The sequence below is a fragment of the Achroia grisella genome, unplaced genomic scaffold (genome assembly GCF_030625045.1).
Source record: "Achroia grisella isolate CSIRO2021 unplaced genomic scaffold, CSIRO_AGI_Agris_v1 utg319, whole genome shotgun sequence".
Taxonomy (NCBI): domain Eukaryota; kingdom Metazoa; phylum Arthropoda; class Insecta; order Lepidoptera; family Pyralidae; genus Achroia; species Achroia grisella.
The window spans coordinates 1,090,475-1,103,900 of NW_026712795.1; the positions used below are offsets into that span (position 1 = coordinate 1,090,475).

The 13,426-nt window shown below is 32.9% G+C and overlaps 1 protein-coding gene across 1 annotated transcript in view; it reads right to left on the bottom strand.

The window, feature by feature from the left end:
* Positions 1-13,426, bottom strand: part of LOC131843569 (uncharacterized) — a 54,568-nt gene continuing 41,142 nt past the window's right edge. Inside the window, exons 21-29 of the mRNA XM_059192241.1 lie at positions 12,670-12,832; positions 8,995-11,787; positions 6,559-6,663; positions 5,866-5,981; positions 5,266-5,410; positions 2,866-2,982; positions 1,767-1,890; positions 927-1,083; positions 1-414 (exon numbers count right to left, since the gene is read on the bottom strand). Coding sequence (XP_059048224.1) covers positions 325-414; positions 927-1,083; positions 1,767-1,890; positions 2,866-2,982; positions 5,266-5,410; positions 5,866-5,981; positions 6,559-6,663; positions 8,995-11,787; positions 12,670-12,832 — 3,810 coding nt within the window. The 3' untranslated portion in view covers positions 1-324. The remainder of the gene's footprint in view (positions 415-926; positions 1,084-1,766; positions 1,891-2,865; positions 2,983-5,265; positions 5,411-5,865; positions 5,982-6,558; positions 6,664-8,994; positions 11,788-12,669; positions 12,833-13,426) is intronic.

The window sequence follows — 13,426 nt, forward strand, 5'->3', positions numbered from 1 at the left end:
ACTCAGTGTTATACATATTGGTTTCTTTAATAATTTTAATATTAAACCTCATATGCTTTAGGTTCTGTACATTTGGTAGATTTTCAGATTATTGATTCTTTATATTCATGAAGTTCTCATGTATATGCCTATATATAGTATATATGGATATATAATTTCATAATAACCGATTTGTATTATGTTGTCTAGATAACTATAACATTATTTGACAATTTTTCAAATTTACACCTCAATATACTACGATGATGTAGCGAATTTAGTCGATAAATTATTCGATAGGTATAAATCGAATAGACGATAAACAATTATCGATAGTCAATAAATTTAAGTTTCGAAGTGTTTGTAGATGCTGGTCACGTATGCCATTACTTGCTGCCAGTCGGGCCTCTCTTGCTGGATCATGTCTTGAATGTTCTAGAATAATATGGAATATCTTTCTGTGTACATTTAAAACAAGTGGCGCTCGGGACTACAGTTCGGCCGCTCAGAGTTTACATTTCTGACAGGTCGGGAAGGGTGGTATTTTTAAAACTAGAAGGTTTGAAATATTTTTTAGGCCACATTAAATATAAATAAATAGACCATTAAAGTTTGTAAAAATATTACCCTTAATGAAAGTTTGTATGTAAAATGGACATTTTTGGAGCAAGAATGATTAAACTTTTTCCTTTCCCTTTTTGGAGTTAGATTATTGAATATTTTTGCTTTATTTGGTCAAAGTCACTATAAGGGTGTGGTGTATTGGCGCTATCGTGGCAGATTGCTGTCGTTTGTGCATTGACCACACAGACAAGATCAATATATTAGTTTTAAAATATTATTTCAAATGTATGTTAGTCTATACGGTATTTATGTATATGTATATGTAAATAAGTAATAATAATAATAACAAAGCTAGTCATATATAAAATAGATAAGTTACTAACCAAAGTGGTAGGTATTCCCACGGACTCCGCGGCCGCGAACGCTACGGAGAAGTTGGTTCGCTTGTCGTGAGGCGACAGCGATGCGTACGGCACGCGGCCCTCACCGAGGTACGAGTGTAGTATCGCGCACAGCGCCATCCCGTCGTTCCACGAAGAGCTGCATTGAATTTTAACAAAACGTGAAATAACAAAAACACTATAGAATAGAATAGAAAAATCATTTATTCAAATAAACTTACATTGAAGCACTTTTGAATAGTCATAACATTTTATTTTTTTAATCTACCGCTCATTCGGAATGCTGTCTCATCACAAGAAGAACAAGCAAGAAACTTGTGTGTTGCTCTTTTAAATAATTTATTCTTACTTACAATTTAAGTTTAAGTGTGTGAATACAAACCACCGATTAGCACTAATTCAATTAAATATCAAAAAGAAAAAAATAGAAATCAGTCATAGTGATTAGAGCAGATAGTCCCTACAAGCAGCACCCGTTGTATTAATACGATATGTGTATTTTTAATAGTTATTTGGAGACTGTTGATGGGTCTTCCGTGTACTTTTATGTGTACGGGCAAATGCTACTGCGGGGTTGATGCAATTCAGAATATTTATGAAATTTATTCAGAATACAAATCTCTAAAAATTATGGATTTATTGATTTACATTCGATAAAAAATGTAGTTTCTTTGACCTCAATTCATACACTAGTTTTTTTTTCTACGCAATTTAAATAGCAAACAAAGTTATATAGAATCTTAGTAAGGCTAAGGTGTACTATGTCACAAAAAGGTTGGGAAACACATTTTTATATTGTAACTGTAGTAAAATGTCACTCACCTAAAGTTCGTGATGTCGATATTGTTGTAACCGAATGTCTTTTGTTGACACCATTTGAGTAACGCGTTGCGTTTCGATCCACCATTCTTCACTTGTAACGCGTTGAGAGGGTCCTTTCTCTCACCTGTTTATAACATAGAATAATAGTCATAATATCTACTGCACAAAGCAATTAACGCTACGTTTTGTAACATGCGAAATCTTATGAGAATTAACCATAACTTAATATACGTAACAATCTGTAATGGTCCTAATCAATCACTTATTTGCATGATATAGTGCTAAAAAAGAAAAGTTTACACAATTTCACATGAAAATTGCTTGTTTTATTTGAGGCGCGCTTGCCCATGAGGACAAAACCTTAAAAATAAATTTATGCTAATATTCCTTACAAATATAATGCTAAAAAGGTAAAAATTGGTATTTTATTCCTAATGAAGGAAGACCTACCCGTACATACAATGTATAGTTAAGATACGTGAAAAGTAAAATATATGTTAGAATTTAAGGAGTTACCAAATCATTTTTAGTTATGTATTTTGTGTAACATTATCACAACATAAACATGCAATTGAAGCTCAATTTCATTATGTTAGGAATTAAAGACTGGACACTGAAAAAAAAGTTTGCTTATATAGATTAAGTAAAAATATATATTTTTTATAATATAATCATTTTGACTATAGTTAATATCAGAATGTATAATTTTATACAAAAAATATTACATGTAATTATATAGAAAATGAAGCTGGCTTTATACACAGTTTGACCTTTGCCTATTATTCTTCATGGATAAAAACAACACAGGCAACCGAATTGATTTTTCTTATATTTAACCACCACATTATTTATTTGTATTAAAATAAAAATATCTAATTTTGGAATATAAATGTATGGTTCTCCAGATAAACTCAATCCATTCTATGATTATGAGTAAATAATCACTACGATTAACAGTTTGCCCTTACGCGAATCAAACTGAAAATATATGTACCACCTGTAATATTATTTTAAAGTTACAGTATATAGTATTATAAAAGAACTGTTGTGTTCTAAATATATATGGGCTTGGTTCCTATTATAAGTATTAAATACTTACAAATGTCTCCATAGCTGTTCCTCCTGACGAACGATTCTATGGCCTTTTGCTGCAAGGTGGCCAGTGCACGCTGCTCGTCCGGTATGTTGGACCCTGGTGCCGGGGCCGGCGCCGTCTCTGCCCCACGCGTTAGTTAGACACATCAACGCAAGCAATATGATCACGGCTAAGTGCCAGCCTCCGATTATAGTATGGAACCCTTCACCGTGTTAGTATTTACGCATTTAGAGTTGCCACCTAAAGTTTTTCTTTTAAATTAAAATATAAAAACTGCATATTTTAGAAATATTGGTTATTATTTTAGGAAAGTTTTTATAAATTTGTATAATATGTTCTCAGTCATTTTATATACTTAACCGTATACAAATGGCAACTGTTTTATAAAATGCATATATATTTACAAAGATGATTAAATAATGGAACAGCGTTATTTCCGTTTCCGATAAGGGAATAATATAACATAACTATATTCAATATTTAAGAATAGGAAAACAATTTAATATTATGTGAAAAACTGATAAATAAATAAAATATAATACAATAGTGTAGAGTCCATGATTATTAAAAAATAAACATCTACAAAAGGGGACAACCCTAATTTAAACTATAGAAAAAAATATATGTAGCAATATTTTATCTATGGTTATATGTAAATGTTATAGTTCTATGAATAGGAAACCTGGCACAAACCCGACAGAAATGAGAAGATATGCATTGCCTAAATAAACATGAAGCGCACTTATATAATAGGAATCAATTTCACTTATAAAAAATATTTGTCCACGCTCATGAAGCATAAATAAATAGCAACCAAAAATGTTAAATAATACAAACAATTACTAAATAATAAGTGTTTTCGTTCTCATTTTCTACATAATTGATAGAACTACATTTTAAATGTGTTTTTATTATTTTTTGTTTTGAATGTATATCTACATTGATATTGTATATCTACCGAAATGATATATTTTTAATTAAAATATTTATGACGTATATGATGACCCCAAAGTCATCAAGTCCCCTTGTAAGTACACAAGATATGTCTACATAATGTAACAAATGTCAAGAATCAAATAAATAAATGAAACACAATCTACTTAAGGAATAGGAACACTAAAAGCGGGCTCACATTATCAAGTTCGTACACACCCGACGGCCCATACCGACGGGTCTGTACGACAATTTGATTCGACGACGATTGGCGTATTTGCAAAGAAGGCGGAGCGTAGCAACCAATGCGCCAATCAAATTGCGTCGATAATATGAGCTTACTCTAACACTCAACAGTTATTCGATGGGGTTTGAAAAAAAACAACGGTGCACACATGCAATATTGTAATTACAGGACGCGTACGCACACACAATGAGTTAGAATAACGGATACATTAATTTATAAACACTAATACTAGGCGCCTGTCTCATGCCGCCATGCTGTAAGAAAATAAAAAGCCACGACTTACATGCAGTTATATATATATAAATCTAGTACATTTTGTGATATTAATACAGGTAAAATCATGGGCGTACTCAAGGAGAACGGTCTGGAGAAAGGTGGAGGCCAGCTGCCCACCAATTAAAAAACGTTATAAAATATTATATACAAATTCCTGAAAAAACTTTCTCCGAGTAAAATTAATATCTACAGCCTAAACTCAACAAGTTGGGTACGCCTATGATTAAAATACTGAATTGCAATAATGTTAATATATTACACCTACTTAGTTTCATAATATAATTACAATAGGATAAAATAAATTGCACACATATAAGATCCATTCTAACCATATCGACCTACTGCATTTTTATATTATACAATGAATTCTTGTGAGTATTACTTTTAAAATTATTATCAGCGACTAATATAAACAAATGACCTAACTGTTAGAGTATTTTTTTATAAAAGATCGCCTTCTTTTAATAATCCACCGTAGACTGGAATATTTTAGATATATTAATTCTTAGTAAAAGAAAATGGGCTGCCAGGTGCTAAGACCTGTAGTAATACGACCTGCTTAGATCTATTGTGTTCACGAATTTGAATTAGTAGGTAATTTGACAATTTACTGTTAAGTTAATAATTAATGTAAATTTCTAAAGTAATTGGATAATCATTAATTCATCATTAAAATTATACTTGAATTATTTGTTTGTCACCAACCTAGTCATGTATGGTGACCCACTGAATACTATATAGCATAGTTAGTCTACAGTATGTTTCCTGAATGGGAGTCACTATAGGCATCACTACAGTAGTCTTCATTTTAAAATTCAGAAAAAAACTAGTAAATTATTGTTAACCCTGTATTATTTATTAGTTGTATAGACCTATAACTATTCTTGAAGCATTAAAAAACCCAATCATTTGTTACTAAGAGTGCTTTTACTAAAATATCAACTCACCACTGTTTAAGGGTGGTGGTCGGGAATTCCTGGCTGCTGGTGGTTTGGCGAAGGTGTTACTGGAGAGTCCATTAGTGGGCGCTGATGATGTCTCTGTTAGGCCGTTCTTCATGCTGGTATTTGTAGCTGCTACCACAGTGGTTTGCTGGCGACAAAGTATTTTTTATATTCATTAGACCTAAGTCCTATTTGTTTAGGCTTCAAATTAATAATATATGACTCTAAATATTCAAAATCTACAAATAGAAATTAATTAGACTTTCGTATTTAATATATATTATTTATATTGTTAATATTTAACGAGTCTTAACACAGATATTTTCACGAGCTGATCATGGCTAGCGCAATCTAGATCCCTCTCGATCTCTCTCTCTCACCTCCACCACCACGTAGAGAGAGGTGGATACCTTCATTTACCATAAAATTCTTCGTGTTAAGACTAGGTTTACAATATGAATAATAAAAATCTTTGTTTACAAAATACAGTATGTATATATGTTGTGGTTATATATGTATTCGGCGGTAGATTTAATACACTCCGACTGTGTTGTCAGGTTCGTTATTATTGTTATAAAATAACAATATATATACTGAATATACCTGTGGCCATTCTCCAACGGGTGTAGTGGCCGGCGACTGCTTAGCTGCCTTTGCAGCATTCTCTATGCTCTCTATCAGCGATTTCACTGACAACCGTGAGTCTTGCCGGCTTACACCTAAACAAATTAATGAATAATACATACAGCTTCATTTATATCCTATAAATATTGACAGCGTCGGTGGTCTAGCGATTTAACGTACTGTCTTACTTTCGACGGTCGCGGGTTCGAGTTCTCGCACGGCACAAACATTTGTATTCATGAGTATGATTGTTTGTATCGATCTGGGTATTTTCTATGTATAATATGTATGCTATTACGAAAACAAAAATCTATGTATTTGTATCTAGTACCCTAAACACAAGATTTAGGTAGCTTAACTTGGGTCTAGATGGCGCTGTGTTAATTCTCCTTAGATTTATTAGTATTAGTAGTCAGTATTTAAAATAAAATGTATTTATGTATTTCTATCAGTTGTTAAGTAGCCATAACACAAGCTCTGCTTAGCATGGGACTACATAGCGTAGTGTAACTATATTTACACGAAAAGAAATCTTCCCAAGAAATTCGAGCTTAGTTATCCAGTATGCGCCACTTATTAACTTCGCCCACTCTTCTCCATCCAAAGATTGTCTATAAAAGATTGCTTAAGGAATAACAATAATCTTATTATTATTATTTTGAGACAGTTTACCTTTGGTCCTCCGGTGTGATGCAGCTGTCGCCATGATGTCCTGCAGAGAGGCACTCGTCAGTAACGGAGGCGGTGTAGGAACCTCCTCGGACCGCGGCGGCATCGCTGCACATTACAATATCAGTTTACCCTCACACATTCTTGGAACTTATTAGCTTTCTTTACACGACATATTCTTTCACTTGGGAACAGGTGCACATGCACTTTCTTTCCTGCATGAAAACGTGAAAGAGCGGTATGTGTAAAGGTAGCAAATCTTTTGGTAATTATCTATTTCAATATTTCAGTGGCAGGACGCTGATGGGTTATGTCCACATATATGTTGCCATTCAGGCGGAATAGATAGAGACTACTATAATGTCGTTCTTACCCTGTAATTTCACTGCCTTATCTCGTCCTTCAATTCAAACACTTCTTAAAGCAAGCTGCTTGGCGCTTGTAGGCGAGATATAGGTGCCTTTAAGACAACTTTATACAGAGTCTACCTCAAACACATAATTCTTCTGTACGTATGTTTGTTACCTAATTCCTCCTAAACTGACCACATATAGAAAAAAAATACGTGGTACATACATATCATTCATAACGTACATATCAATGAGTTTCGGTATGGTTTGAAAAGACAACGGGAGACTCAATAGATGGCGCTGCTGTTGGCGTGTCACCTTTGATTTGCAATAACAATTTACATAACTTTGAGCGATACTCCTTCTTGTCTAGCAGGAAAGATTTTTGGTCTGGATGGAACAAAGTATGCCGGGTATCATAATTCTTTAAACTGGTATTCAAACAAACTATTCATGTTTCAGGAAAGTTAAGCGTGAAACAAGTTAAACTAAATCGTAAATAAAATTACAATGATTCATTTTTCAAATTCCGCATTGCTATGTTATCTCAAAGTAGGTTACAAAATATATAAGATTTATAGAAATCACACAATAGTTGAAAGCACAATCAGAACACCCAGACCCAAACCAAAGAAAAACGCACATCATAAATTCTAGATCGATCTAGATCTACAATTAAACCATTGCCTTCACTTGTGCAAATCAAACTGCCTTACCAATAATCATAGAGGTTGTCAGTAACAACATAATTATTTATAAGTGCAACTGCTAATAAATTTCTTTAAATGTTTTATGTTTTAATGTGCAGAAGAAAGTTATAGCTGTCTGTCTTTTAACGGATATATTACTGTTAGCTAGAAAAGAAAACCTTTAACACCAACAAACGCGAGAACCAGCATCAGTGGCAGCATCATATACTGTGTAACATTTATCATCTGTGTACCAACCTTATGAAAAAAACAGCGACCCTTATAGTGGTTGCATATGATGTGTATGTTCCACCATCCACATAATATATTCAAAAGGTTGGTAAACTGATATCTGTTTACCAACGTTTTGAAAAATGGGTTGGTACCATATGGTAGCCAAGTTGTATCATGCGCTATAATTGGCCAAATCAAATAGCGCGTGCTTCGCCAGATTCCTGTTCTGTTCAGATTCCTGTTCCGAACTCACGCACACAGATTTTAATGTGAGAGAGAGGATAGATGTTACACATCAAGAAAGCAGTAATTGTAGCTTCTAGTGGTAATGGAGGTAATTACCACTAGAAGCTACAAGCAAAGCAGCTCATACAAACACGCATTTATTCTAATTGTAATTGCTTTCAATCTAAAAGAGTGTTACTCAATATTTTTTTCTTAAATGATCTACAATCTTTCTCTAGCAATTCGGCGCAGAAATGCTCTAAGCGTTATGGGAAGCTTTGGGTCGGGTATGAGACCGGATAATTTTACTTGTTAATTATTTTGTCAGTTATAATTGATCATTATATAATTACAATTTACTACAAAGGGGAAAGATTTAATATCTAGTTTATACATATAACACAAAATTATTAAAATTCTACCATCTTATTATACCATCTAAGGTAGGCAAGACCATCAAATGCCACAAAATCATAATATTAAAATAGAAGGCGAAAGTTAGTTTGGACTTATAAAAATGATAGAATTATTTAAATTTTACGAGCATAATATCAAATAATGTTTCCATTTAATGTTACATCCGAAAACACTGAAGTTTGTTCAAATCTAAGATATTTGTACAGAAACAGTTTGTACGTGCATTTGCTATGACATACAATCACTTAAAAATAACGTGTCCTTTTACATTTACCACCACCTTATTGCCGTCATTACTGAAACCAAAACCAAATGTAAAGGTATATCGCACTGACTTGCTATTCAATGTCTTAAAACTATCAAATTAGTAGAAAAATATTGTAGCAACATTATAGAAATTCGGTACGATATAACTGTGATATACTACACTAAAGAAAACGTAACGAACATATACACGTAGTTATTTACATACAATCTCACACTGGCACGTTTAGTTTTTGGGGGACAAAAGCCTTCCAACTTACGTAGCGGTCTAGGCGGCGAGGGGTCGTTCAACGATCTTATAGGATGCGACAGCCTCTTGTGTTCTAAGGTTTTCCAGTATGGTTTAGGGTTTCGGGGCCATGACCCTGTATTCATATCTACACTGAATGCTTCATCTCTCTGTAGTGACGTTTTTCTTAAAGTCACATCAGTTATTCTTGGTTCCGGACAAGGAGGTTTCTTTTCTAAATTGTGTACGATTTCTTCAAAAGGCGCACTGGGTGTTTTGGACGAATCTTTTGCACTAGGGACTCTAGACAAAGTTATGACTGACTTAGTAATCCCTGCCATCTCTTTCACAATACTTGGAGGTTCTCCCGGTTTAGATAATGGAATCTGTTGTTTCTTTGGTTTCTTGGGTCTTCTCGGAACTTTTAAAAGTTCCTCACGGGTCACTGAACAAAATTCATCTACTGTGTTTTTAGTTTTGTTCGATATTTTAACATCATCAGCTATGTTTTTATTATTCGTGGTTGATATAGGTTGTCCAATCTCTTCGTAATAATGCTCTTGATCTGAATCTCTTCTGGGTGGTATTAATGGTAAAAATGGATTTGTATTATTGAATTGTATCGGATCTTTTGTAGTAGGATTGTTTTGTGATTGGGTCATCGGTTGCGTTAATGGTTGATTCGAGTTTATAATAAAAGAAACATTTTCAACGGGTTGATAATACTGATTATCGATCAACCACTCTGGAGTCTTACTTAATTTTCCCACTTTAGCTTTCGGATCTGATTTAGGAAGCAGAGATGCTGTTTCAGTACGTTTAGATGAAACCTTCGATGACGTAGACGACTTCAATTCTGTTATGTTTTCATTGGATAAATTCTTCCATGACAAAAATGGTAACTGCTTTGCCTTTAAATTTTTTTGATATATGATTTTCTTGCTGATATGAGAGTTATCAATTTTATTACTTGAATGATCAGTATTAGCGTTAATGTTATTATTATCGTCGCTTGCACTCTTATGTGTTACAGATTTATGTTCATTAACGTTCTCTTGTGTAATGACTTGATCTATATCATTATAATATACCGTACCTTTTTTACCATCTGTCTTAATATCAACATCGGGTTTTTGAGTTTTAAATATTACAGGATGGATTAAAACAGGACTTAAAATAATGGGGGATGTACTACCAGTGCTATTTACTATTTTTATTGGTGTTACAAATGTTTTAAGTCTTCCGGTCATAGGTCTAATATTAATTGTGGATGCATTATTTAACATTAATGCTGAATTTGTATTATTTTGACTGATTGGTACCTCATTAACAGTGTTAATTTTCAAATGATAACTAACATTTTCGTCAATTTTTTCATTTTCACTTTTAAAAGTACCTATGTTGTTTTCCATGGATTGTATAAAAGGATTGTTACTATGAACATTATCTGGAACAATGTCCGTTACGTTAGACTTATCTGCGTGCCTTGTTGTTTCCGCTGTTTTAACTGTTATACCTACATCATTCTTCTTTTCATATTTTTTTGAGCTAGAAATGGGAAATTTAATTGAATCAACAATACTAACATGATTTTTATCAGTCGTTATGTTAACCTCAGTTTTTACATTTAACTTTTTCGGTTTAGGCGGAGATGGAGACCTCTTATCTTTACTTGTTCCTTTTATTCTATCTATAGCTGCTTTAAAGGTCATCTTTATATCTTCATTTGCTTTCTTTAAGTCCTTTTCAATTTCCTGACCAAGAGTTGCATTGTTAGTAGGCTTTTCTAGCGACTGCACGAAGGTATTAACTTCCATTGATGGTTTTATGTCATGTGGATACGGATAAGGAAGAATAGATTCGGCTTTTACTATTGGTATTGTACTAATATCTTTTTCGAATTTATTGGAGACATCTTTTTCAACCGATGGTCTGCTGCTGACTGGTTGGAACTGACTGGCGTTACCATCATTTTTAGAGCCAGAAATGTTTTCTGTTGATTTCGCTATTGGACTGGCCGTTTGAACTGGAGAATCCATTATAATCAATTTATTAAACGCCGTATTATTTCTATCAACAGGCGACGTGAAGACACTGTCTGAACCTACAGTATTTAAAGATATTTCACTACACGTAAAACTTGTACCTAAAAATTCTATACTAGTAGCCTCTTTCAAATTATCTTTGGATTTTTCATTATAATTCAAATTATCCATACTATAGGACTTTGGTTTACCATTATACATGCCGGAAAAACTTCTACTAAAAATTGTTCTTTCTTTCGGTGTCACAATTTTGCTATGCTCAGACTGAGTGACCAACTTTTCATGATGCTTACTACAATCTAGATCTATGTAATACACATCGTCAGAAATGTTTGGTGAATGCAGCCTGTCATCATTAATGTCTTGTTTGGTGATAGAATCGATATCTACAGCATCTTGTCTCTTAAATTCTTTGTTCTCAAAGCGAGGTAGAACTGGTTCACGCAAGGCATCATTTTCTATTACCGCATTATCTAAATTTAGTTGCAAACTTGTATCGTCCGTTTCATCCACCGTAACGTCTTTAATTTCAATTTTTATATCAGTTTTAGAATCTGGCGAGCTGTTTAATTTACAGAAAGCCTGTTCGACTACACTCGTGTCTTTATGCGAAGGATCAGATACACTATGGACTCTAGATAAATATCTAGTCCTGATGTTTTTAAATACATCTATTGCTGAACTATCACTTTGATAGTCTAATAGCGATTCATTTGATAATTTTTTCTCGTCATCCGAATAGTTGTGAATACTATCCACAGATTGAGACGTGTTATCACCTGTTTTGGTACATTAAATCGAGATTAGACATTTCATAAATACTAACATGTTTACACAATTTGATATGTTGTTAGTTTATGATCTTACAAGTAAATTAACGGAAGCTTTACACAGAATTAGTGCATGATATTGCCCGTTAATTCTGTCAAGTAAAATAGGAAAAGTCGTAATGAATGGGAACTTGTGTTGTTATATATCATGTATGTTTAAAGTTTTCTAATATAATGTATAATATGTTTAAACAATCATGCAATAATAATCACACCCAATACCTTCTACAGATCTCTAAAACTTATTTACTAGATTCAATTAGCAGTGATTATATAAAAATTACTATAGTACGTGATTGTGAAAACCAAATCTACAACTTGCAATGTACAATAGCAGAAATCACATTTATAAAATTTAAAGTGAACTAATTTAAATACATTGTAACGTATAATAGGAATAACTGTCGATGGATTGCCAACAAGCGCCGGCTGTAAAAAAATCACCAACTCTAAATATAAAAATAATTACTGAATATTAAATTAAAAAAAAACAGTTCTGCTGTGAACAATAACAGTATTTATGGAATAATATCATTATAAATACGGTTAAAAAGGTAGAAAGGTCAAAAGGTAAAAAGAGTTTGTCAATATTCCACAACATAATTATGATCGAAATATCAAAGGCAAAGCAAATGTTGTCATATTTACGTATTAGAATAGAAAAGGACATGTAATATTAATCTTTAAATTTCAATAATTATTTACATATGTATTTTTAAGTTATAAAGTCCACTGTACAAATATGTATGCGATTTCTACTATACTGTAGAATTTAAAATACTACAACATGCAACGTCATCCTTATCGTACTATTATATCTCGACAACTCACCTTTGAGCGAGTGAATCTGATCTTCGAGCAGCCGAATTCGATCTCTTAGTATCTTGTTCTCGGAGACCAACCGTTCTAACTCTCGCTGCGCTTCTGTTTTGAAGTCATTTGCGACGCGTACAGTCATTAATAGATCGCTTTCGAATTGTTTCCATTCCGCTTCCTGGATTGTCAGAGATATATTTAAATTATACACTTCAAACGAGAACGTGTTCATATTTTCATCAAATCAAAATCTTTATTTCTCTGTAATTAAAATTACAGAAACTAAAAAATTAACAAGTCATAATTGCCATTTTCTTATGAATCAGCAATATCAGCTCGGCCATCCGGCTCGAAGGATCAAAAATCAGTAATTTATTGTAAATATAACATAAAATTGATAATATATTATCAATTTTATGTACGTCCATTAAGTAGTGAAATGAAGTTAAGGACAATAACAACCAATTGATAAAATAAAATTTTATATGTATACGCGGTCGGTCTGACAATAGGTTGTTTATGTGATAAGGAAGTCACATTCCAAAAAAATTCTTTGACTATGCCATATTTTTTTATGTGTCCGCATTAAAAGTATATATAATCCTAAATTTTCACGCTTCTACCATGAAACCCTATTTTAATGGCGAGGGAGGATAATAGGGGCAGCTAGTATTATAAAAAAAATGTTATGAATATTCAAAGGGGCTTAAATTATGTTTATTTGAATAAATGATTTAGTATTGTATTGTATATAGTAGGGTATGGTATGGAT